Source organism: Solea senegalensis, linkage group LG18 (assembly GCF_019176455.1).
Source record: "Solea senegalensis isolate Sse05_10M linkage group LG18, IFAPA_SoseM_1, whole genome shotgun sequence".
NCBI lineage: Eukaryota > Metazoa > Chordata > Actinopteri > Pleuronectiformes > Soleidae > Solea > Solea senegalensis.
The window spans coordinates 8,595,350-8,623,146 of record NC_058041.1 but is presented as its reverse complement, the minus strand read 5'-3'; the positions used below and the strand labels follow the sequence as shown (position 1 = coordinate 8,623,146).

General features: G+C 42.6%; 1 protein-coding gene across 11 annotated transcripts in view; it reads left to right on the top strand.

Moving 5' to 3' along the window:
- tanc2b (tetratricopeptide repeat, ankyrin repeat and coiled-coil containing 2b) overlaps positions 1–27,797 on the top strand; it is a 117,944-nt gene that overhangs the window by 67,323 nt on the left and 22,824 nt on the right. For 6 of the 11 annotated variants that reach the window (XM_044014160.1, XM_044014159.1, XM_044014158.1 and 3 more), the window contains 5 exons: positions 7,623–7,739; positions 13,968–14,116; positions 17,667–17,850; positions 19,071–19,319; positions 24,292–24,423. In XM_044014160.1, the coding sequence (XP_043870095.1) occupies positions 7,623–7,739; positions 13,968–14,116; positions 17,667–17,850; positions 19,071–19,319; positions 24,292–24,423 (831 nt within the window). Of the gene's footprint in view, positions 1–7,622; positions 7,740–8,227; positions 9,015–13,481; positions 13,686–13,967; positions 14,117–17,666; positions 17,851–19,070; positions 19,320–24,291; positions 24,424–27,797 lie in introns of those variants that run through there. The other 5 variants (XM_044014162.1, XM_044014165.1, XM_044014163.1 and 2 more) reach the window with 4 other exon arrangements.

The following is a 27,797-nucleotide window of genomic DNA, read 5'->3' as shown; positions in this document are numbered from 1 at the left end:
TGATCCCCCTCAGATTAAGCTCTGTTAAAGAAATGCATCTGCTAAGGCACCTCAGCAGTCACATCTGTCATTTTCCCTTAAACTTGTAAAGAAAGCCGCTTAAACCACATGTTCATTCGTGTGACAACAGCATACGGCAAATGTACTTTGCATTGCGTCATACAGGATGTTTGGCTCGGTTTGTGGTGTGGATTATGATACAATTATAAAAGAAAGGTTCATGATGTGTTGCTGTGTAAAGTTCGTCTTTGGATCACAATGAACAGAGCTTCATGTACGGAACATCCTGTCTTGAACGAAACAACACATTGTACAGTTACACCCTTACTTAACATACTTTTTGTAATATTGACAATGGTGTACCACAAGGAACTCTTCTTGGCCCTCTGTCATTTTTCTTGGGAACATCATCACTGTGAATTTAATATTTCAGTCAAGCACTGTCATTGGACTCCATTAACTTCAATAAAATAATTTAGTGTGTGATTTCAGACTCTGAGCAGACTCTTAGTTTCAAGTTAAAGTTTCAAAATGAAATAGCAATAGGAGCATAGCTTGAGACTATCCCACTTTATATGATCCTGTGATGGCTGTACTAGTTTCTTATAACTTCCTACCTCCTCTTAATGAAGATTATCATAGATTCACTGACTTCTTCTTTTTAAATACCATGGAAGTGGCTGCATTTTGTGAAATAACTTGCTTCCTCTTCATCTTAGAATACAAATATCGCTCAGCATTTTTCAGTTCAGGTAGCAGGGCATTTTCAGGGCCTTCATATTTTCTCTTTTGATTTTACCCTTGAATACAACAGTGTTTACTAATTAATTCTCAGTTTTTTTTTTATTATTATTATATTTTATTTCAGTTTAACTATAGCAAAGGAAAACATCTTTTCATGCTTAACAAATTAATGTATTTCTATATTACTAACCGTTTCGTGTGGCTGTTGCTCCTATTTGCTTTTTACCTGGATGCTAAAGTGGTACCTTCTGGAAAACGAGTTAAAATAGAGAAACCCGCAGTGGGCTATTAATAGCGATGTTATGATTTTGCTTACAAACCAGAGGAGTGCATTACATATACCATCTCACTGCTTTCTGAGAACACTGATGGAGGAGAGCTGAGCAAACACTTTTCCTGTCACACACATACACAAGAGAACGAGGGGCAAAAAGAAGTGTGTCATAATGTGTGTATGTGTGTCCATGCGTATCCAAACTCGTACGGACGACTGCACAGCGACACCAGTCTCTGTATTAACATTCACCACTTGTCTGTCTGCTGTTAACTTATTTGCTCAGTCATTTCTGGGTGATGAACCGCACTATAAGGCATTTTGTCTGTCAGTGGAATGACACAACAGCATTTTTTCTTTGTTTTTTTTTTTTTTAAAAAAAAGCATTTTATATCCTGATAAATGATATAGTCAGATACTTTCTTTATTTATCGTATTATTTTGAGTGTTCTCTCTGAAATTCAGCACATCCTGGTTTTCTCAATGATCTTTTAAGTACGTGTAGCCTGGAAGTTATAAATATCTCCACTCAGGCCTGAACTCCAATTGAGACAGAGGTCAAGACAGCCCAAGGCTATTTTAAGGCCACTGTATGAAGTGGTGTGCTTGGCAATTATACTACTTTCACTGTCACTGAAGCGGCGCTTCGTTTAAGGTTATAGCTGGCTGACATCCTCAGGTCCTTAGCGTCTCCTGATGAGAAAGTGTGTGTGTGAAATGGTCAGTGTCATTTCTCAGTGTCAGTGATGGAGCCGAAACATATGCACAGAAAGTTAAAGAAGTGTACGTAAATATATGCAAAAGCCTTTGAACCTAGTTGGTTAATTTTCACACATCAGCAACAGGCTGAGACTCAAAGTGAAAGTGTGTCTGCCTTAGAGCAGCAGTGGAGAATTGTCACATGATGAGCAGAGACAACAAGGCAACACTAATAAACTGTAAAAATGTTAAATATCCACCAACAGAGTGAAAGAGAGGAGGGGGGAGAGGCTAACCTTAGCTGCAGTTCCTCATGTTGCTTCCCTGTCCAGTACAAATCTATGTACTATTCTATTCTATATTTTGTATCCATGTTTCGGTTCATATCTATTTTTAAACCATACATCAGCATCAGATCTATGGCTTAATAATCCACCATTTAAACATTTTGTAATCAAACTGAAAGATTGGGCCAGCTTGATTAGGCACATCACTATCTTAAATCAAAGTAATGTGAGATTATTATTTTTTTCAAGCAAGAGGGAGACATTGCTGCTGCAAAAAAAAAGGCAAAAAACAGCTGTTTGCCTTCTAGGTAAGAATATAAACTATGAATCTGTTCTGTCAAACTAAGAATAGGTTTTCTTGTCAATAAAAAAATGTCCTTGCACAGATGCTGTCATCATAGGAAACATGAAATCTGAAATGCTCCCACACAGGAGAACGAAATGATGCTGCTGGAGCATCCCCTAACTCCGGCCCTCCTCCTGTGTCTTCTCTCACCATTTCTAAAACTGACTCGCAGCACTCGACACTCCTTAAATAACTAAATAACAAAATAATCTTTACTGGGTTACTGGTGCAAGGCATAAGGCCCATTTATACTCCATTTTCACCTTTAATTTGAACACATCTCCACTGCAGACCCTTGTTTTTCTTCTCCTCTGGTCAAGAGTTTTTCGGAGAGAGACACCAAGGCTTTTTAGGGCCGGTATAATTCAATATTCCCAGTGCTAGCAATTATCTGCTCTCTGTCTGCTCTGTTGCCATCCAGTGTGTCGAACTGCTACGAGCTATGATAGAAGATGTGTGTGGTGGTCGGTGGTGCAACAGATGCTTTGTGAACAATCTGTTTTTTTTGTGGATTCTTCGGGGGGGATAAACAGCTCAGGATGTCTGCTACAGAATCTTCTCTTGCATTTTTGGGTCCTCCAGATTAACCTGCTCGTTTGTTGCTTCAGCTTCAATATCACTTGTGAGCTACCGGTTTAATCCAAGCTCAATAAGGTTAAGTAAAACGCTGAATTAACAGCTTTTTGGGCTGGGGAGAGCTCATCTAATGAGCATTCTTAGAACCTCAGCACCTCCCTCCATCCTCGTGAAAATTCTGCCTGTGCCTCACCTTGCCTGGCTAATCCTCCCAAGGCTGTAATGATAGATACACACTCCCACACAGACACTCACATGCATTCACAAAAGAGGGAGAGGCAGCTTATATGGCTAATGGACTTTCACTTGCTGCTGACTGTCGGCATCCTCTGTTGGGAGGTCGGGAGTGTGCAGCTCATTGTGTGTTGCACAGCAAGATCTGGTCTGCATTGTTTTGTTTTGAAGAGTCAACAAGACGAGTGCAGAAGAATCCTCACACATGTGTGCATGCTGGGCTCAAGCCTCTGGTTCATGGTCATCAAAATGAATGAATTCATCTAGAAATCGCTGTGTGATGATCAGATAGGCATTCATATTTTAAATATTATAATCAGAATTATACATTAAAGATGTATCTGGAGATAAATAAAACATTTTTCCTGAACCCCTATCCAAACCTTAGATAGATGAACAAATTGTAAAATATTCAAAGTGTCACTGAAGTTAAAACATTTTCACTTGTTCATATCCTCTTTAAAAATATCCCCTCAAGCATTGAGATAGTGATTAAACCAAATATCTTAATTGCAGGAACTTATACGTACTGCAATCATACTGCAATCTACACTGTCCTTGAGTTTGTAAAGGAATTTGCAAACAAACTGCTTCAGCTCATTTTCAACTTTTTTTTTTAAGGTGAATTTCTTGAATTGACAAGACAAGGTGAGGACTTGGTCCCCCGAGGCAGCAGAGAGCTGTGAATACGAAGAAGTTGTTTGATTATATTTGAGCAAATGTGTTGGGACCTTGTGGCTTTTAACGCTGGTGGAATCACCCTCTCCCCGCGTGCTCCCGCTATCTTAGTGAAAAGTGGACACGTCTCGTCTTCTCCCTCCCTGTGCTCCACTGTTGCCATAGCTACCGGGGCCGCGTGTTTGGTTTTGGTCTGCTTGGGTTGCAGACAGCTGGGCAACGTGTGTCTTCACCCACATTATTGTTCTTTATGTGCGTGTATGTTAATTCGTGTACCTACGCCTTTGTCTGAGTATGTGCGTAACTGAGACAGTACAGTTTTTTTTTCTTCTTATCCTTCACTGAGAAAATGTGCGTTGCATATAAGAGTCTCCAGTACATATTCAAATCCTGTCATGTCTGATGGGACTTTCATATGGGACGCTTTATATGCACAACGCCCTGTGAATTGAATTTGAATTGCATTATTGACTTTCTTGTTTGTTGATAATTCCACCAACAGGAGGAGGCTCCGCATGCTTGATAATCTTGGGAGTAGATATCAGCTTTTTAAAATTTCACCTCATCTTTGAGCATATTTATTGTCACCAGTCTCTGTCTCTCTTTGCATTCCCCTCTCCCACTCTAATCTCACATGTACACTTGTACATGCCACATCACATGCATATTCATGTTTACACACACACACACACCTCACACCCAGTGCAATGTAACAAATATCTATTTCATGGCCACGTGCATCTACACACCCGGACTAGATATATTTATTCATAAGCTCATTAGAGGAGTGGATTTGCCTGCTGCCATCCATCACACTGTCACCCATCCTCTGCCTGGCACTCGCTGACAACAGAACTGCAGGGGGACAAGTCCCTGGGATTTAGTCGACTGCAGCCTGTGCTATAGCAGAGGGTTTACTCCAACAGACATTGTCACTTCACCATTTTATAGAGGCGAGATCGGGGTGGCAAATACAAAAGAAGCGGTTTTCTCCCCTCCACCGACGTCTTTCCAAAAATCTATATTATAGAGGAGAAAACATTTTAGACTGCATTGGAAATGTAGCGTATTGATGTTTACGGTACAGTATATAATATGAGGGACCATTTTGTTGGTTCTCTTTTTTAGACACATTGTCGTGCGAAGGCTCGGTCCTTCACACTCTGCCTGTCACTTGTTCCGAGCTAGTGCCAGCTGTTGCAAGCGTGTCAGTGCAGGTGCAAGAGCAGCTTATTGATATCAGAGCAAAGGATGTCCATCTGTTTCAGATAAATACAACTCCCTATTCGGTCAGTGCATTTCCATGCACGATGAAGTCAACTGGACTACTGCCCTTGTCCTGGTATACAAGCACAATTGGGGAGTTATTGAGTTATTGAATGAAGGTGTGGGCGACATGGCCCCTTTCTGATTCTTCTGTCTATCAGCTCCTATTATTTCAGGGTTTATTGTGGGAGGTGAGAACTATGGTACATGCTCAGAATGCCAGAGTTAGATGATGCTCCACCTGAATGTATACGTCGAATAATCTAGTTTACAAACACATTATGTGAGTGTATTAGTCTGACTTTGAGAAATTGGATTTGGTACCATTTCAGTTCAAAGTCCAGTGTTAGTCCGAATGCAAATTATAGGATTTACTAGCAGTAATGAAAATGTCAGAACATGTCAAGGATGCATCTCTCTGGAGATTCTGTCACTGCAGTGGATCCAGTCGTGGATGACTCTGGTCACTTCCTCCACCTGGCTGCCTCTTGCGGTTTCTCACTGTGGCATCTGTGCTGGCTCACTTCCTAATAGTGGTCAATTAGCAGAGTCTCCTCCAGACAGCACACACGTGGAGTATTAACACCGTGCATGTGACAAGGGAACGTATCCACTTCACATGTACAGACACAGCACTGACAGGAGTCATCCCTCCTCCTCCTCCTCCTCCTCCTCCTCTGCCAAGGAGATTTTGTCATGTTTGTTTGACTGCGTGTATGTGTGTGAGCAGACAATGTCGAATCTTGACAACAGATTTCAGTGATTATGTAGAAAGTTGGAACATGGCTCAAGGAAGAAGTTGTTGGTGTTGATTTGGATGAAGTAGCTGATCTTAACAAAGTAATTCAAATGAGTGAACAAAGAAACATTCCAACAATGCCACGCCATGAAATACCTATGCCTGTTGGTATGTCCTCAGGGAGGTCCGTTCACCATTTTTCACTGAGAAATCTCTGTAACTAATAGATGTTTTACCGTGTCAGTTGGTGCAGATGTTCACCGATCGCACGCCAAACATCAGATCACTTAGCATCAGAAATGCATCAGGTACGCACTACACATGCAAGACTCTCTGTGGTTTTACACAACAAAGACTTGTAGACTCTTTGTGCTGTCTCATACCCCGGTCTTTATGTGTTTCAGACCGACACTGTTGTCTTTTGCCCGTCCAGCACCTGAAGTGTCAATGTTCAGTGTTCATGTTAGATGTAGGTGTGTCCATGTTAGATGTAGGTGTGTCGGGGTGCATTGTTGGCACATCGGTGTCTCGAGGCAGAGGAAAGTGGTTATGATTTCTACCAACAAAAACTTGGTCTGAAGTCCGCGGTGCCGTATTTCACTGTTATTTCCAGGCTCATTATTTAGTCGGTAATATGCACCTGCATGGACAGCTGCACAGATGGTCGACTCGTGTGAAGTGAAACGGTGTCCTTGGCAAAGACGTGTTCTGTTGTACAACCTGGCAAATATGCCTTTGACAAAGCAACTGTTACATTAGATAGCTTTGTACGTGTTCACTTAACAATGGGACAACTTTTGCATCATACGGTACGGTTGGAATCTGTTCTAAAAAGCCAGTTACGCCTAGCCATGGCTTTTTTATCCAACAGAGCAAAGAGAAGAAAAAAAATAAATGAGCCTTACACATAATTTAGATGATATTAGTGGAAATTCTTTGCACAAATGGTCCAAATGGTCCTTCTCCCATCTCAATTTTATACTGCTTCCACAGTATTCAGTGGGTGTACATTATTGGTCAAACCTCAGCGCATGTCCATCCTATGCTTCATGGACCTTCCATACTTTCATGATGCTGTCAGTTTGTCTGGGTAACAATCCTCTGAAGCCCCATGTCATTCCCCAAAAACCCGGGAAAAGATTGTGTCACAGCTGCCACCCACGGCTTACAACACACTCTCTCCGTCACCCTCACTGTGAACTTCTTGTTGAGGCGAGTCAGTCGATGTCCCAGACTTTGTGCCCGAGTCAGGCGTGAGGACATTCCAAAAATGGATCTTATTAGCAGCCTCGGTGTGGTTATGACATTGGACAAACAGAAAAACAACTTTATTCTTTCTTTTTCTTTTTTTTGCACTCAATCTTTTCAGTTTCAAAGGTGCATCTGATTTGCTACTTTGTGAGTGAAATGCATGGAGGAAATATGGTGATAGATTCACTTTCAGCAGTGCTTTGAGGTTTGGCCAGTGGAGTGATGTGCCTTATTGCCCGGTAGCATTTGCCAGTTTTGCTTGTTTACTCATACCAAAGCAAATAGAAACTATTTAAAAGAGCCTTCTGGTTGTTTTCATTTTATAAATGTGCTGCTTCAAGTTCATGAGCTCTCTGTCTTCCTCCCTCCCTGTTCTGTCCTGTCCCTGTCACTCCTGTCTTTCTTGTCTTCTTCCATACCCCTGTTCTGTGTGTGCATGTCTTTCTCTTTGTGTGTATGTATGTGTGTGTGTGTGTGTGTGTACGTGTTGTCTCCTTCTCTATGTTTGTGTGTGCTTTCTGCTCCCAGCCCCTCTGCGGAAAGCAAAGTTTGTGGAGAGCCCTCGCATTCCACAATCAGAGCTTGGCTCCCCTAAACACACCTCCAGCACTGCCAAGAATCCAGACCTGGACACATACTGCCCTGGTAAGTTTTTTTGGCCAGCTCATCCCTCATTCCGTTGTTACTTTATGCATGGTGCGGTCCTGTCAGTAATTTCGGCTGAGAGAGAGAGAGAGAGACACACACAGTGAGCGATTAGGAAAATTTGAAAACTTGCTGGTAATTGTGTCCACTGCTGTAAACACGAAAACACTGAGGTCATTAATGAAATAGCTTTGCCGGAGCCCACTGTGTCCATCCTCATGTCCTCCTCCCTCTTTCTCTGTGTAATTCTGTCTTGCTGGGCTCTCGCTGTGTGCTGCTTCTCGGAGGCAGAGTTTGTTTAGGTGGCACTGCTGTTCTATTCACAGTGGGCGGTTGCTCAGTAATCCTGTGGACAGTCCAGATTTAACAAACCCCCCCCTTATCTGTCCCCCCGTCAAACCTCCCGTCCCTCCCCTCCTGGCACGGCGAGGACTGTAATGCGGGTCACTCGAGGATAGTGCTCTGCAGAGATTTTGGTTCTAGTATATCTGCTTTCTCATCGTGCCTCTCCTCTTCCTGTTGCTACTGAGAAATGCATTTGAAGCTTCCGGACCTGGCTGCATCTCTGGTGGCGGTGCGGACTTGTCAGCCGAGTAGAACAAAGCCGCGGCGTCCCAGAGTTGGATTGAGACATGGGGGACATACTGATGGAATCTCAGGGCTTAAACTGTTGTAATTTAGAAGGGATATGGTTGACAGAGTGATACCAGCTCCCTCCATCTGTCAGCCTGTACTGCTGAGTCTCTGCTCAGTGCGATTGCTAAGTAGGTGATCTGTCTATAGATATGTGTTCGAGTAACATTTTTTCACATTTAATACATCTGTATGAGTGTGTAGCACATTAGGGTTTAACCTTTTACTTTATGTTGAAGATCACGGACGGGGAAAAACTGTCAACTCTTTATTTTGCATAAATCCCGCGACGCAGACTTTGGAATAATCAGTCAGCTGTGATGAGCTGCTATGAGCCACTGCAGATGTGACATTTCAGGGTTGAAGTGGTAATCTCGGCTGCCATTGAGGCAGGGAAACTGTTGCTGACAAACAGGGATTCACTGTCTGCGTAATAACAACCAAAAAGGTGGAACGGAGCCAGGAGAGCTGAGATGAGTTTTCAGGGGTTGATGACTTGCGCACCCCCCCTCCCCAGTCGGACAGATGGACATCTTAGCTCTTAACAAGGATTCTCTGGCCCAAATGGCAGCAGCGCACTGACTTTAATATCTCATCTGATTGCCAGTCGACACTCCACAGCTGACTCTCTGCTGCCTGGAAGTAAGTCAGGTATCAGCTGATTGTTATGGCCCACAAAGAAATTTGTGGGGTCATAAATATGGTTTGTGAATAATCTGTGAGCCAGCTCATAAAACTCACCCTCAGCTATTCCCTTTACATTACAGAGTGAAAGCTTTTGTAATGATGTTACAGTCAATACCCAGACGAGGTACTTGTACCACCATACGTGCAAGCTATTATCACAGTAACAATATACTGTTAAAGTCGTTAAAGTTTTCCTTTCATGTGAAACTAAAGAACACTTCGGTTTCATGAGATTGGAATGTATGAACGTGGATGAATAGATCTGAAGTATTTGGTAGTATTGCAGGTTATACTATAATAAGTAGTTTTTGGGGGTTTTTTTAAATGAGGAGAATGGAGAAAAAAAAGGTTTTGGGCAAAATGGAAATGTTCTTTTTCCTCTCGGCCTGTCTGGACAGGCGTTGACAGAACCTGGCAGCTGGAAATGGAAATGAGGAAGTAAAACAATCTTGTAACTGTAGCTTAAATACTATGATAGACGGTGTGTCGTTACCGGTACTGAATGAATGAGGACTTGAGAATGATTTGAGAAACGTGGAGTGATATTTATAGGTAGGTATAGGTATGTTTGCATGCTGTTTAAAGTGTGATTTGTGTGGCTCTACAGAATCATCATGAAACCAGAAAAGGTGAACCATTATTTATCTCCTTTGGTTTCAATATGTGATTTATAGATCAGGTATCTGCTGTATATAACGAAGCAGATGGACCATGAACCTACAAGCAGAGCAGAAAAGAAAGGATCCGATTCTTTTTAGAAATAATACATGCGAAAATACTAAATGTAAGAAAAACCTTACAACCATGACAAAAATGGACCTTAGTTACTGCCTCAGTCTCATCCAAATCCATAAATCATTACACACTTCATCTACTGAAAAATGCAATATTAAAAACTCTGTATGCGTGAAATAACAAGATACAAAGCTGCGTTTATTGGTTGTTCTAGGAAATTAAATACAGAGCACATCAAATCACAATGCAGCATTGCTCACTGAGTTATGAAAGTGTCCAAAAGGTTTATTATTATGTACACGATCCTAAAGTCTGTTCACTTTATCGACTTTTAACCCACATCTAGTGTCCTCACTTCTTCGCATTGAAACATCTACGGTTACTGCTCTGTGCTCATGAGGAATGTGTAATTCCTGGGAACCCTCTTGATCCACTCCCTGGTTTGTAATTATGTTTTTGTAGTACGTACATCTCTATTTGTACATCCATTGTTTCTTTGAGTTTTCTTCACCTTGAGCCAGCATAATAGCTCCTCTGTGGCCTGGAGAGAATGCTATGAGTGAAATAGGAGCCGCCACATGGTGTGTGTTATCTTACCTGCAGTCCAGGCATATTTAACACCCTCTCCGCTGCTCTCCAGTCTCCTGCATGCAGCACACATGCTTCCCTCTCCCGTCTCTCTGTGCGCGAGGGCAGATCTGTGGACGGCCAGGGGAGAAACAGATGCGCTTGCACAGAAACACATTCCGAGCTGCATGCAAAGATAGTTGCTATGGTAACCATCTGTCTCCCATGCAGCTCAAGAATCCAATGAAAAGGAGTGCGTATTAATGTGCATGTACACTATATACATGTACTGGCTAATTTTGTGTGTGAGTGTGTGTTTGGAAAATACGAAATGTTGTGGTATGCCCGAGGTGTGATCATTAAGGAGTTTATGTTGTCACTGTGATGTGTCTTTCATGATGCTGTCACGATGAGGCTTTGAAGTCATCTTCAATGCACGTCTCTAGTGGTGTCAGTAAGAGGTAGAGTGTGTGTGGCCGTCACAAGCTCTATTTAAAGGACAAAGGACATCAATACATACATGCATCATGTGTGAATCCCCTGTGATTATATAATCATTTTGAATTTGAATGTTTTTAAGTGGGTGTGTTTTTTAAGTAGTGTGACGGTTCAATGATCACCTGTGTTTAGCTCAAGGGAATGACCATGCTCTCGTGACCACATGGAGATTTTTTGCTCCCACAGACAGACAGACAGACAGCTGTGAAGAGAAATGGTTGAACTACAGATAGGTAGACTTGAGAAAGATAGAGACCCTCACACTTTATGACCCCCCCCAAGAGCAGTTGACTAATCAGTGCTAATGTTAATGTATTCTCTGCTTACTACTACCAGTCTGTCAACTTGGAAGCCTTGACTGTCTCCGTGTCCAGACACACGGATACAGACGCTGCTGCTGCTGCTGCTGCTTCTGCTAACACACGCAGAATTCACACATACTCTGTCACACACATGGGCAACATATGGCCCTTGGGCCGATTACGGCCCACAAACCGGTTTTATCCGGCAGTTTTAAAGTCCTCATCATGGGTGTACCTCAAGTAGACAGATCAAGGTTGTCTGAAAAAATGAGGCAAGTGTGGACAAATAAATATAAGAGTCTGTTCAAAGTCTGATGTGAGGCTCTGCACTCGGCAAAGTGTGGCGCACAGCACAGCACAGGTGTCGTTGCTGGTTTCCAATTGATGCAGCTGTCGTTTTCACACCCAGTGCCCACGTTGTGTCGGTATCGAATGCCCCGGCATTCATCGGTGCGCCTGAGGGTGTGTTGTTCTTAAAATGAGTTGTGGGCGGGCGCATTGTGAGTTCAAAATTAGCGCTTTATTTATGCTGTATTTATCTTGCACGTTTTCCCAGTGCACAAGCAGATCCATGACCTCCACTGCAGAGAATCGTTCACTTCTCCAGTTTCCTACATATGCCATTGAAATAGCCGTGTGGCTGATACAGGTGCACCTGGCTTTTTCAAGGGAATGCAAACAAACAAAACTCTGACCAGTTTAACTGATGTTACGCCCAAAAACAAAATTCAGCCAAAGAAAATACAAGCCCTTTACGCCTCTCTTTGCACTGAGATTACATGCCGTGATCTATGTGTGCTATGCAAAGAGAATGTAAATGCAGACCAAACATTTCAGCCGTGCGCCTTCACAGACTTTTATTTTGAAAGAGTCACAGGATAGAGAATGTATTATGTGAGGTTACATGTCACAGCTAAAATATTCCGGATTTTTATTGCATTTTACTTTTAAAATGTTAATTCTATGCATGTTGCCTATAAAGATGGGTTAGGTGATTATTATTTCTTTAAAACCCTAAAAGTAAGTACATGTTTTGCTTTTGTTTTTCTCCTCTTGATGGCGATGCATCTCAGCTGTCCTCTGGGATATTAGCTGTAAAGAGGGGGAACAGTAATTCCATCTACACCTTCTCTATTACTGCAGTTTTTCTCCAGGGATGCTCTGGGATTAGGTGACCTTGGAGGCCCTCATCAACGTTCCCTCCACCATATACCACATATCCAACTGCATTACTGAGCCAAGTCATAAGTACTTAGCTGTTTTGGACATAATGCCCAGTGATTATCTTATTATTGGTCGCTGCTGTGTGTCTGTTAATTGAAGCACAGCAACATGTCATAGCCATTTGCTTCAAAGGTTTTATTTTTTTCCCCCTTCCTCGTACGACGCTTGCTCAGAGAGTATATCTAACGAGGAACCTGACTGTGGCCTGCCTGTCTGTGCATGAGTGAACTGAGGAGAGTCCAGGCTTTAGATTTCCTGTCTGTCTTCAGGTCTTTGAACAAAAGAGTGAGAGACCTCGGGCTTCACTCAAGCTGTCTATCTTCGGAGAGGTGGTGAGGCAGCTGGGACTGTCTATTGGTCGTCAGTCAGGATTTGGTGCAGATACCTGCCAGTCTGGTCCAACCAGCCCTGCAGGAAAACGAGCGTGGAGAGTTAAAGAGAGGAGACAGTTTGCGCAGCTGCTAACTGTCTTGTCTTGCCACTATTTATTCCAATGCCAGCCATCTCATAGCGCCGGCTGCAGTTCCTTAATGTCGGGGCCAATTCAAAGGTTGATGCATTCAATTACACCTGTTGGTATTTAGCCATGAGTTATACTAGTGTATAAGCACCGGGGAGAGTAATTAGTGGACGCTTCAGCTCTAAGAACAGCACTGTAGTGAGTAAAGTGAAATTGAATTGAAATTGATATAGAAGGAAGTGCGAGGAACCTCTAGGGCTTTATAGCCAGGTGTTATTGAAACATATGACACCACTGATGAGGCTTTGTTATGGTTAGGAAGTAACCAAGCAACTGGGCGACAGGTGATGAGGTCATTAAAGGATTTTAGTTTTGGGTCCCTGTTCAAAGTGAGCAACTGAACTGTGTGTTTTGGATCGTCTGATTATCACACAGGCTCATCCCGGTGGTTTGTTTTCTCTCTTTAGCATCAGGAGTCTTTTGTAAACAGGACAGGGAGGTGGATACATAAAAATGTCCCTCCCTCTCTCTCTCTCTCTCTCTCTCTCTCTCCCTCTCCCACACACTCTCACACACGCACACACACACACAGGTGAAGGGCGTATCTTATTACGTCACACAAGCTGCAGTGGTGATGAGAGGTACGGAAGGAGTTGTCGTCAGTGCACAGGGCTTTTTGCCAGTCGGCGTGGTAAAGGGGTTTGAAAGCAGCCTGAAAGGATTATTGTAGTTGTGGCTGAAGGGATTTTGGAGTTGAAGTAAGCAGACACCTAAACCAAAACATCCAGCTCTTGAGGAATGTGTCTGTAATGCACAGCACTGAGCTGCGGCAAAACTCAGGTAGGGTGTTTTTTCTGTGTGTTGTTCAGAGCGCAGGTGTTTAGTGTCCCGCGTCGAGGCCTGTTGTTGCTGCTGTGGTTTATAAAACAAAAGTAGTGGATGTTCAGTGTGTTTAGCATTTCGTGGTATTTCAATGAGTGCGTGTGAATGTTTTGAAAATGAGCTGCTGTGCCGTTTCTGCCCACCACTGACACAGTTTCACTTTCCTGTCATCTCCCACCTTCCTTCCTTCCTTCCTTCCTTCCTTCCTTCCTTCCTTCTTCCATTTCTCTGCCTCTGCAGGGGAGTCAAGCCGGGAGCTGGGCCCCCCTCCGTCGGTGGATGAGGCAGCCAACACATTGATGACGCGCCTGGGTTTCCTTCTGGGAGACAAAGTGAGTGAGGGGCCAGCTGGTACCCAGTACAGCATGGAGGAACCCGAGGCGAGACAGGTAATGGTGACGTTTCGTTCAGTCACTGTCAGTCAGTTGAAGAGAAACATTGTCTGGGGGTTGTGTTAGACTTGCGATAAAGTATTCCTGCCTAGCTTTGGTTAATATTTTAATCCTCCGTATTGATTTACTGTATCCTAATGTAATAGTTTTTTTTTTTATCTTTATACCGTTGTTATTGCTGCGGTGAGGGAATGTGAACAAACACGCAGTCAGCAGATTCGATCAGTTTAGCTTTTTATATTCATAATATCTTTGTTTACTCTCAGTCGTGACAGATGTCTGCGAGCCAAGATTGCCAGATCAAAAGACTTCTCTGTACACCACAATGAGCTGGATTCACAGTTTATCAGCTATCTGCCATCTAGATAAATACTATTATGTAATACCCAGTGTAATTTAAAGTAAGTTTGTTGAGTTGACATGCAGCAGGTAAGGCTGAGCATGTCTTTGCTGCAGTGTAACCTTTCTATTTGGGAATCGGGCAGTTGTGTAACAAACATATCTTGGCAGAAAAAGCCTGCTCTGAGCCCTATAGCGGATGCCCCGGTTTCTCTACCTAAACCTAATTTGACAGGTATGAATTTTCCAAACCAAGGGGAAATAACAGTCATGGTGGAAAGAGCGAAAGGGAGAAAAGGGAGGGGGTAAAAGGGGCGAACCTGTTGCTAGAGCATTTCCAGCAGGCACAGATACGGGTTCTCACTAAAGTAGTGTGGATAAGCGATTAGGCTGATGGTCTGCCTGTGCTTGTTGTGAGTGCTGCTGTAGCAGTGGGGGTGTTTAAATTGAGAGAGGTTTATTCAAGCGGCACTTTTTAGAGATGTGACTCACACCAGCACCCTATTAAATCGTGCACACTGTACAAACTTATTTTAGATATCTGCCCCATGCACTGTTCTCCTCTGCAGATTGTAATTGTGCTTGATTCATTAACCAACATAATTCAAAAGGACACAGTTTAATAGTAATTTGGATGGTGGGCTCTTGTGATTTTTTGTTTTGGATCTACTCAGTTGGATCGACAGGAATTACAATATATATACTGTAGATTAACATTTAGATTAATGTCACTAATTACTCCTACTTTATGTTTGACACAAACAAGTAACTTTAATGTCTTTTCTGTCAGTTCAGTGAAGCCAGGCAAATACAATATAGACCTGTTTAGTTTTTTATTTCATGTTCTTCATACCACTTACTATTTTCAATGTGACACGGTTAAATTCCTGCAATGGCTGATGTCTTTGTTGCAAGACCTCACCAGCTGACGGAACAAGGTGACCTTAACTCTCAGACAGTGCAGTTAATTGCCTTTCATACACTCGTGCTCTTGCTCTCTGAATAGACAAAATGCTCCAAGTTCAATCCAATTCTCACGCGGCAGTTAAGGTCGCGCCTGCACAAGATGAGGTTCATTAGCCCACTCGCTGTGGGCACACGGAGGGTTGAAGCTCCATCCGTCCGCGTGCATCGTTTTGTTTTTGCGTCCGGGTCAAGCTCCTGCAAACATGACACTTAAAGCGCTGTCCGTGACGAGAGCAGAGTCCGCCGTTGACCGGACAAGTGTTGGGGGGGAATCGTTTCTCATTCACTCGCTCAATCTGTGCAACCGACTGAGCAGGGGGCTACAGAGGTCATGTGCCATAATGGACAGTGTATTTACAGATGACACAGTGTTTAATTCAGCCAGTGCTACTGTGTGCTATAAAAATCCTGCTGCTGTCCAAAACGACACCTCTACCACATATTCCACCGTTATAAATCATTGGCCGGTTTGTGTTATGTTTTGGTTTGTGAGAGATCTATATGTGTATTACATAGGTCATAGCATGTGGTGTGGCTCTGAAATGCGAGTTTTGAAATGGGTTTCTTATATTCTTTCCCATCATGTTTGTAAATGGGCCGTACAAAATATCTATTTCAAGGACACAGCAAACTACGAAGTTCTTCTATAGCTGTAAAGGTAGAATAAGTACGTAACTGATTTGTTCTATTGTGTCACTCATGCATGTGTTGCTGGAGTTGTCATGGATTGGAATGCCCCCGACTAGTGATATAACAGTAACTTGATAAACCGACAACAGTTCTGACGATTGGTAAGCACTTTTACATGATATTTAGTGAGGCGTGAAACATAATGTTCTTTGGAACTTAGGACACAGTCGGATGGATTACAGTGACCCTTTGGCTCAGATATCCGTTGTTCCCAGAGAATTGATCTTGACGGCGATCCTCCACATTTTCCTCCCAGTTTCACGTGAAATGTCTCTAAAACTATTGCAGCCATTGTCATGAAATGCTAAGATGTATTTGACCAAAACCTTTGGTTTATGTTAGAATACGGCCAAAAGTAATGAATGCATTAATGCCCCGCTACTTCACAAGAGGTACAGAGCACTAAGATGCCATAGCAGTTTTAAACAAAATTCTAAATGTTGTAATGTGTTTCAAATGTGGCATTTACACACAGGCAGGTGCAAATGTGCAAAACAAATTAATGATACTGGGGCCACGCTTGATTGCCCAATCAATTTCTAATTGTTAATTGCGCTCTTGCTCAGTTACACTTTGATGTGAGGGCAGGAGGAGTTTGGGTCCATTCAGTCTACTAATCCAGTGATTAATTGATCACCTGTTACTATCTCATAATTGACAGAATAATCAGTCAGTCCCCCCCCCGACATTAACTACATTTTTGCAAGCATCACAAACTCACCCTCCCGTTCTTTCCACAGTATTTGCATTCTTGTTTTTCTTGTGCCTTTGTGTGTGTGATATACATAAATGCTCGTATCTTTTTTTGGCATGTGTGCCTCTGTGTTTAGTGAACCGGCTGCAGCATAGACAGACCAGAGTGTTTTTATTTTTTTTCTGTGGTCTCATGTCATCTAACCTGAGCCGAAGCGGAGGACGGTCACCACATGGTGCCGAAACAATGCTGGGAAAGGGAAGGAACACATAAATGCAGTGCACGTATGGGAGCTCACGTTCAGCTTTTTCTTTTTTCAGACTTAATTGTAGTCCGGGCAGTCATTAGGAAAATATGCATAAAAATAGACCTGTCAAAGAGGGTAAGATCATACTCGTCATGTAACTCCTACATTCATCATGTTTTGAAAGATTTATAGTTTCACATTAGCCACAGGACTGTATGGGATCTGATGTTAGAAATGTTTTGTTTTTCTAAGGCCACATTCTGACTTACCTCTCTCCAAACATGCGGTTTATTTATGACCTGTAGGTGTTACTGGTGGAAGCTCGTTCACGCCTGGACTTCATGAAAAGGCCACACATTTTTTAGATATTATGAAGGTTGTGGTGTTTTGTGTGTGTCAGGGTGACACTATTATAAGCAGGACTCGTGCGGTGATGGTAGCAGGGGGCTAAAATGTTGAACACTGCGGGACTGAAGTGACATTTTTATTTGTTTCTGACTCCGACATTAAAAGTTCAAGCATTATACTTTGTCAATTCTACTCACGTACAATAATTGAGCTGTTGGAACCAAACAAAGCGTATAAAATGTGTTTATGTGTGTCTATCCCAGGGTCAGAACCAGAGGATCAGCCCGTGCTCCACCCTAACCAGCAGCACTGCCTCCCCCCCTGCAGGCAGCCCCTGCTCCACCCTCCCCTCTGCCATGCCTGGCCAGGCTGGCAACAAGGACTGTGCCTACGGTTCTGTCACCAGTCCCACATCAACACTAGAGAGCAGGGACAGCGGGATTATCGGTGAGACCTGAGCACAGAAAAAACAGTCCTAGCAAATGCAAATGTGTTGTGTATGTGTAGTCTAATTCAGAACTCTGTGGCACCTATTGTAAAGGACATGCAATGAATCAAAATACTGGTCAAAGCTTAAAAGTAGCATCATTGTCCATCCATCCATTGTCTACTGCTACTGTGGCCAATCCCAGCTGACATAGGGCGACAGGCGAGGTACATCCGGGACAGGTCGTCAGTCCATCGCAGGGCTAACACTTAGAGGCAAATCATTCAATCTCTCACACCTAGAGGTAATTTAAATTGTCAAAATAATTACCCTCGTTCGGACCGGGTTGCTAACCCGTGTCTTTTTGCGGGTCATCGTTGTCATTTTTAATAAAAAATACTGCAACAGTAGCTAATATTTGATTTGTTTGACGAATACATTTTCGGTGCTTTCATACATTTGCTTTTGATGCAGTTGTAGTAAAACAACACACGTTCAAGTAGAGGAATTACTTTAAAGAACACTTAAATCTTTTTTTGCGTCAACTTTTTTTTTCATCATATTCATTTACATGATTTCAGCCATGCACTCATCACAGATTTTAATCAGTAATTGAAGATTACAAGTGGTAAAAAATACAGATGAGGCAATAAAGTTAAAACACAAATAAAGGCAAAGCTATTAAATGCCGGATTGCAGCTTCAAAGTCAGATAAAAGCCTGTGTCAGTAAGTAGGAACATGCCTGAGGTTGGAGCTTGGTTCTTTTAACTAAAAATGATTATCTCGGTGCCACAGTTGTCTTTATTGGTCATTTAAACCTGGGCGTGGTTCACAGCAAAGTCTTACAATCAAACTTTTAAGCCTGGGTGTGGAACAGAAAGTGTGCCTGACTCCATTCCGTGCTGTCTGTGATTGGTTTCACGTCAAACAGTAGTTCCTGTACTATTACTCTGTTGGAACCAGTGTGTACTCCCAGTAGCAGACAATTCAAGATCATGATGATATCAACTGTGGCATTCTTGTAGGAGAGATGAAATGCTTACTGAATTAAGGCACTTGATTGGAACGCCTGTAGTTTCGATGAGGCAACACGTAACATCGCCATGCCTCAGATTTGGAACAATAGTAAATATGAGCAGAATTAGATGGGTGAGGAGAAGGGAGGAGAATGACTGCAGTGTGACAGGGATCTAAACATGTGAAGACAAACTGAAGACGCCATCTTTGTTTCTGTTGCAGCTACTCTCACCAGCTATTCCGAAAACATGGAGCGAGGCGGCAAATATGGCGAAGGCTCGCGAGCGAACCTCAAACTGTGGCAGTCCCAGAAATCAGGCATGGATTCGTTCCTGTACAGGGTGGATGAAAACATGACCGCCTCAACCTACAGCCTCAACAAAATCCCCGAGCGCAACCTGGAGAGCATGTCCTCCCACTCTGCCCACTCCATCCCACTGTACCTCATGCCCCGCCCTAACTCTGTGGCTGGTGAGTCGCCTCCTCTTTTCCCTCCCTCTCCTGTGAAAGGCTACAGTTTGTCCCGCGGGCCATAAATAAGGATATTTTAGTTATGCATTAGATACATTTCTGCCAAGAAAAAGTCATTTTCTCTGGCTAAATTGGATTGAACTGTTAGCTTTCAGTCCTGTTACACCCTGTTTCTGAATCCTTTGTGCTCCCTCCTCACTCCTATCAAGCTTTCCGTCCTTGCCTGTTTTCTTTCCAGATGAAGTGTGATCCCGCTCTTTGAATGTGTGACAGTGGAAAGAGCAGAATAATAAGCCCCACCTCATGCGTGGCAGATATTGCAGGGGTTTAATGTTGAAGAGCACAAACCTTAAGGCTTATAAAGATATAAGCCTGATATAAGCCAGTTATGTTCACTTCTGGATTTTTCTTCCGTCCTCTCATCTGTTACAAGAACCAATGTTCTCTCTGGTTTCTAGTCACTACATCAAAATCTCTCTCACAGCCGTTTCTCTAATTGGCCATTAGCAATGTAGATGTTATCATCTACACTTTTTGACCTTAAGATATCGCATATTATTATAAATAATGGATGTCAACCTCGGGTATATTAGGCGAAGCACCGACTCTGTGAACTGCTCATATTAACAGATCGGGATCCCACATTTTGCAGGATCGCATTTCTCCTGCAAATCTAGGATAATTCTGCTTAAACTCCCTTAAATCGGAAACAGAGCTCAAAAGGAGCTTAGTTGTCGCATTTTTTTTTATTCTAAAATAAAACAAGGATACAGCTCTTGTAATGGGATTATGTTGAAATTTTGGGTAGCTGCAAATCTGCAGTGGCATTTAGTCCTCTAAAATCTCAGCGTGGTGTGGAGTGAAACCAGAGAGCACCATAATACAGTGGGGGAGGAAAAAAAGCTTCTGCAGAACACACTGCGGCTGGAAGAATATCACGTAGGAAAAGCTGGCGTACTGCTGACAGGGGTCTAACTGATGTGTGTCTTCATGGGCCACAGCTGCCTGAAAAAGGGACTTCCAAAAGTAACAATACATACATCAGGGAAAATGTCAGTTTCATAACACTGAGCCAGTCCTAATGGCTCTAATTGTATTATTGTTGTCAACATCAGACAGAGGCTGTTTGAGGCGATGAGCTCTATTATGCACTTCTCCCACTCCCACTAGAAAAACTGTGTCTGCATGTACTGTAGACAAACACACGCACAGATATATATAAAACGCTTAACGAGGCCCCGCGCTGCAGCCATGGCCCCCTCTCTTTATGCTGGTCATGTTCTCCCGTTTGACACTGCTGTCTGGCGGCGCAGTGACTCTGTCGGGTTCAGAGATCCACCCTCGATCTAATCTCCTCCCCTCAACGCTCAGACCTTCAAAGGTGCACCGGCTGTGCCGGAGATGACTTTAAGACATGCCATAAGCTGCAGATGATGCAAAAAAAAAACTAAAATAAGGGGAGATTGAGGGAAGAGATTTGAGGAAAAGAGGTGAGTAGAGGGAGATATGTACATGTGGAAGAGGAGTGAAAGAGTTTCATAATGTCCCTCCCCCCCCCTTCCCCTCTTCACTCTCTCCTCCACAAAGAATTGTTAGACGATGTAGGGATGGGAGGAAAGCGCAGGCTGAGGATTGGCTGGGCTTGCACGGCAGTGGAACATCAAAGCCCCAGGCATTAACTGTTTCTATTCCCCAGAGTGACAGAGAGACTCACTTTGATGTGTGCAGAGAGAGAGAGAGGGAGAGAGACACAGAGCGAGAGCAGAAGGCAACTGGGGAGGAAAATGAGGAGGGAAGGAGGGGGCTTCTCTATTACCTAATGAAGGCAGTGCGTTGGCTGAGCTGAAGATGGATATGGAGGGAGGAATAACCAAGACCAAGAGTATTTCTTTTCTCTCTCTGCCTTCATGGTGCTAGAAGAGTCTCTACCGTTTATCGGGGTTTCATTTAATGGAAACATTTGGTTAGAAAAGATGAGGCCTTTGATGTTTGCTTAATGCTACTATCCCCCGCCAAGTATTTATTAGCATAGAAAATTGTGTTAGATGACTGGGACTAAGATGATATTGCAAATAAACCCCATGTTCACATCTGGTGTTTGCAAGGTGTTAGTATCTGAACACATCATTTTTCAGGTCAAGACAGGATTGTTTTCATTTGTTTTTAAGAGCATTGTTTGTTAGATTTGTGGCCATAAATACAGATTGCATTTAGGCCTGTTTGAGAAATGAATCACTTTCAGATGTGGTGCAATTAAGGTTTAACTTGAAGTTAACAGACCTATATACTGTCTCTTGAGAAAGGGCGTATTTACCAGTATTTGAAAATGCCTGTATCTAGACATTTAAAAAGTGTTATTTATCCAGATTTTAAGGTAGTCATGTCAGAGTTTTGCTGCCAACACGTAATTGAAAAGAAAATGTACAACCTGTCTGTCTAGAGACAACATTTTACAGATCTGCAGATCATTACTAGAATAGATTCTTTTTCCCCAGTGTAATTAAATTAAATTAACCTCTGTTAACTTGAGCTGGAGGCACTAATATATCTGATTATCATTATAAATATTATAATCGCCACACCTTGCCCAGCACAATAATCACAAATGGTCTAAATATCATGCCATGTTTAGGGATCTGTGTGCAATAGTTTATGTAACTGCTCGGGGATTGAAGGAGTCCTTGCTTTTGATATAAAGACTAAAGGGACGTAAGAGACACTGAGATTCCCATACTATTGTCTCTAAATTCACTATAGGTGAAGATAGCAGCTCATACAAAGATAACAAAGGCTTTTCAATGTAAAGGAGCATCTTCTCCTGGTCGCCCATCTGTGGTGTGTACCACGCACAAATGTTATTGTTTAAATACTCGGACCACAGATTATATTTGTGAGGGAGAGAATGCTGAGGTGTTTAAAGCAGGGGTGACTTGGTACCATTTGTTCTTGTCCAATGCCGATATCACAACCCTAAGGTATCTACCAATATCATTCAGACAGAGTGGTTTGTTTACATTGTTTGAACTACCAACCTGTTAACAACACATATTTGCTGATTCATTTACCATTTCAAAAACACTATTTTCCCACTGAATAAGACATGCCCATGTAAAGAAGCCATAAATAGTTCATTTTTACAGCCGGTGCTCATGTCAAATGTATTTTTCTGATATTCAATCCAGTGATTTTGACCATTATCAGAAAATACTTAGTATTATATGCTTCATTCCTAACATAAAAAAACAGCACTCGCAAATTATACTGTAACGGGCCAGCTGGTGTGTGTGTGCGTGAAAGAGAGCATGCATTTGTTCATGCTATCAGTCACTCTGTCAATCAGGAAGTGTCTGAAGTGTCTGTCATTGCCCCCAAGTAACCAAGCGCTCTGCCGCTCACAAAAGCTTCTTTTTTTCCCCGCTGACTTTCCCTCGTCCACTTCCTCTCATCACCTCCACACTGCATCTCCTTCCTCTTTATTTCCCTCTCACTATATGTGTGCAATGTGCATCAACACAGGAGCCGTGAATGTGATCCCCGGCAGCCTGCTGCATTGCAGATAGAGAGGACGAGCGCACAGATTTGAGTGCTCACATTCAAACAAACATTGAAAGTGAAGATAAGGGAATAAATAGAAATTGTATCAGCCCATTAGCCCCGAGTCACTCCTCCTCGGTTTAGCAGCAGATTGATGCCCCCACTGTCTCCACTTTTAGCCCAGTTGAATGACCAGCACCCCCTCACACACACACACACACACATCATTCCCATCAGGGCCAAGCCTCCAGCATTCTCAGCTGTTTTTTTTACCTCCATTTTGGGAAACTCATGGCAAATTTTGTGGGTCCAATGGCTGCAGTGACTTGGTCAGCAAAACACACACACTTCCACTCATGCTCACACAACACAGACTACACTCTTTGAACCAAGGACAGCACAGGAGCAGTGTTGATGTTCTGGAGATTTTTACACCAGGGAGAGGTGGTAGACTCAGGGGCTTGCCATTCGGAGGGATTATTATGCCGTATGTCCTGGACTGACTGAAGAGAGATACGCACACTGAGGATATTACTGGGCACAAACGTGCATTGCTATTCTCTCCTTTTGTCAACTCCTTGAGTTTGAGTTGGGATCGCAGTACCTTAGGGATGAAGATGAAATCCAACTTGCATTAAGTTTATTTTTACTCTGTGTCAATCAAGTTAAAAAAAACTGTATTGGTACATTAATCCAGCAGGGTAGATGATCAGACATATTTTTAAAGGATGATTTTTTTATTTGGGAGAGAGTAAGAGACATTTGTCACAGTTCACAGACCAACTTTCTTGTTTCCTGTGTGTTTGACGTTTCAGGTGACATTTCACTTTACACTTTCTATCTTTAAAAAGCACTTATTTCTTATCTCAAAGGTGATAATGATGGTACCTCCTCTTCTGCTTACCTCTTACCCATTAAGGTACCACCAGAAGACAACTCATTTTCCCTGGACTATGTATTTTTACTGTTTAATTCCTTAAACTACTTTCGTCTAGAATGGCGGATTTTTGGTATTCTGTTGCTCACTCATACTGACGACACTTAAGCTCCTTTAATATGCACTGGTTTTTGAGCGCCGGCCCTGATGAGACAGCGATGTGTGAACATTGAGCAGCCAGCGTCAGACAGAATTCACTCCATGAATAAGAGATTTGTCTGCTGAGCTAATTAATCCTGAGAGAGGTCAGATGGCATCTGCCACCTTGCCATGTGACAGACACTGAGAGGAGGGAATTTTAGGACAGCGCTGGCCTGTGTTAGCATAACAATGGCCTCGGGCCGGACATGACTCACTGCTGCCTTCTTTTTGGGCTTGTTTGCCGTATATGTCTCCAATGTACATGCATGTTGACAGTAGCATATTTTCTTTTTGTCTTTAACTGAGACCGCTTGCTCCTTCTCCCCTCCGTCTTTATCTCATGCACACAACCGACTACAGCGACCAGCTCGGCCCACCTGGAGGACCTGGCATACCTGGATGAGCAGAGGCACACTCCATTACGCACCTCGCTACGTATGCCCAGACAGAGCACCACCTGCGGGCCAGGTCGCTGCGGGCAGGACATGAGAGGTGAGCAACAAGACAGACAGAGCACACAAATGCAAACACACACACAATCAAACACAGTCTCAAAAAGGTCCAGTGTGTGAAAATGAGCGACAACTAAATAGGGGAGTCCACCGCTCATTCACTGGTTTGTCCAAGGCTTATTCCAAGACCACAAAGACCAAACAATTTTTAACTTTAGAGCAGTTACACACTTACACAAACATACCTGGGTATTATATTCGATTTCCGCCAATAAATCCTCCTAAATGTTACACAGTGGACCTTTAAAATATAGGCCTCCAGGGCTTCACATAATAATTCAGTTATGAGCAAACAAAAGCTACCCTTCAACATGAGATGTGGCACTGTAAACATAAGAAGTATAATGTTAACCTGTGAATAGACAATTGCACGCGAAAAGGAAGAACACACCATACATCTAAGCAATCAACCATTATTTACTTTCATTTTAGCTTCAAATGTGCTGTTTGCTTTCAGGTTGGCATGTGATTTCCCTCTTGCTTCACATTAAACAAAGCGCAGAAGTGAGAAATAGGACGCTATTCTGTTTTGTGTTTTTTTTAACCCACAGACATCACAAAGCCGCTGAGTGTTTCAAAGCGAAGCTGCACGATGAGCAACACACTTTTAAAATTCAAATGAATGCCAGTGATGGTTGATTTGCAGTGCATTTCGCATGCAAATGTCTTCTCCCACTGCACAACCAGTATTCCTTATCAGACCAGTGATGCTGCTGAGCTGATGGACACAGCTGTTGTGTCCTTATGTGTGAATCTGTTTGAGAGACGGGAGGGAATGCATTTCTTCAGGTTGTGTCACCGTTTAGCTGAAATTTGTCTCGGTGCTTAACATTCTGTCAGCGTGGGCTTCACTGCACTCTAGTCCAGTCTAGCACACAGAAGAGGCCTCTTTGACCAAGCAAATCTCCTCAGCCTCCTCACCAAACGGCCTGATGTCACGACAAGTCACAATATGTGTCCCCGTGCCCTTCTTCCTCTGTCACTTAGCCAGTGAAAATCACTGTAATGGCAGCCCTTTGCCATCCAAGCGAACACAAATATGCGTCCCTGTATATTTTAAACACCTGTTAAGACCCCACTTAGCTGAGAGTGCAGTCGACTGAGCGGCCACATGCCCCTTCTCGAGGGCAGCCAGCTGCAGACAAAATGTGACGAACAGAGGACAAAGGTACAGGAAGAGATAGAGAAATACACATAAAAACAGAGATGAAGGTAGGCAAATGTAGTTCCTCAAAGCTTCGCTGTTACTGTCAGAGCCACTTGTTTCAACATTCGTCCTCTAAGGGCAGCCAAGTGTGTTTACAAGCTGACCGACTGCATCCTAGCATGCTCTCTGCCTCCTCGGATCAGCGTCAGTACCTCCTTTAGTGCGGCGATGAGACAGAGAGACATGAGCAACTTAAAGCACAGGCTTTTTTTTCCTGCAGGTCAACAAAATCACAAACTCATAGGTAGTAAATTAACGAATAAAGGTCATTTTGGTCCCATTTTTCTTTGACTTCAGGGAGGATAATCCATGATTTTGTAAGTTTGATCACATCCACCCTCCCCCAGAATCTTTATTCAATAAGCCTCCCCTCATTATCGGCCCTTTGTCCACATTTTATCTGATGGCTGGATCATCATTAACTGCACATAAATGCAGGAGGATGAACCATTGATTACTTTTAATTCTACATCATTTCACCTAGTTTCACACAAGGTATCACATAATGTTATTTTTCTGATTGCCAGGCAGGAACTCACTGTATAGGATTTTAAATTATAAGTAGGTAAAAACAAATGAGCAAACAATACAGAAAAAGCTGACTGGCAGATACACGCAGCTTTAAAAAAAACAAAACAAAACACAATAACTGCAAATGTGATGAAGCATCACACTACCTGCTTCTTCTTTTTTTTCAAGCATTTATTGCATTTTTTAAGTTAATATTAGCCACACGCCTCTGCAGAAAGACTATTTGTGCATCACAGAAGAAGGATTGATCGTTGTTTCTATGAGAGGCTGCTGGATGCAGATTTGCAAATGGACAAGAGGAGCTGCTTCTGTGTTGGTCAGGTGGTAACCAGTTGACAGAGGTAGTTCTGTCTCTGGTCGGTTTCTGTCAAAGCTTTTCTTTTAATGTCGACCATCGGGGGCCCAAGCTGTGCTGCTGTTTTGAGGAGGGTGAGTCAGACTCTAATAGACCTTCTTGTGCTCCCGCCTGCCTACCTCTAAGATTTACCACCCACCTTATATATTCACCGCAAACTCTCTCTCACATAACTGTGCACTGCACACACATTTTCTCCTTCGTTTATCTCTACTCTGCCTCTCTTTGTCTTTGTCACTCGCTCTGTCCCTTCCCTCCCTCACCTGCTCCCTCTCTGCTCACGTACACTAAACAAGCCTTTGCGTTAGAGGATTGTTGTAGCTCTCGGCTATTAGAAAGTCAAATATATATATATGCACTACTTGATTGGCTGGAAACATGCACAACATGTTTTTCTAGAGGTTTAATTTATTGGACATTCACAGGACACAGGTTACTGATATGTGCATGTATAATACATGTTCTGACCACCAACACAACACATCTAACAACTACTATATTGTAAATAATGTTCTTGAAGTCTGATATAGTGTAGTAGATCCTCACTCTAGCACCATTTCTGTGTCAATCCGCAGCTATAAATAGTCTACTTACTCGTGTAGCAAGATCTTTTCTCGTCATAAGAAGAACAGATAAACAACATGGAATACGGAATAACACCGGCCATATGGTGCAAATACAAACCTCTCAACAGACATCGCTGGTCTACATGATTTAAATTCACAGGTCTGTTTATAGTAAACCTGTATTTATAGCAAATACAAACGAAGGGAAGTCCTATTGCTGTCTCAGTCAATGGAGAGAGATAACTGACTAAAACTCATGACTTTGCACAAGCATGTTTACGACAAAACAACACTGTCAAGTTTCAGTTGATAACCTAAGTCTCGATCTGCCATTCTCCTCTCTGGTCTTGATTCTAGTGACTTAATCTGGATTATTTTTCATCTAACAATACAGACTTTGAGATATAACATGTAGCTCTTTGGGTTTATCTAATCATATGATAGATAGATAGATAGATAGATACTTTATTCATCTCACAGAGAAATTCACATGTTGTGAACATGTTGACATGTTGTTGTTTTTTACTTACAGTAAATCAGTAAATGACAACAAGGAAGCATGTTCAATGAAACTCTGCAGGCACATGGAAGATTAGAGTATGTTTTATGATCAAGTGCATTAGTCACAGGCATATTAACTTTTATTATTTTTGCTCTAAGGCTACTGTGCAGATTATATAAGATTTTATTGTTTA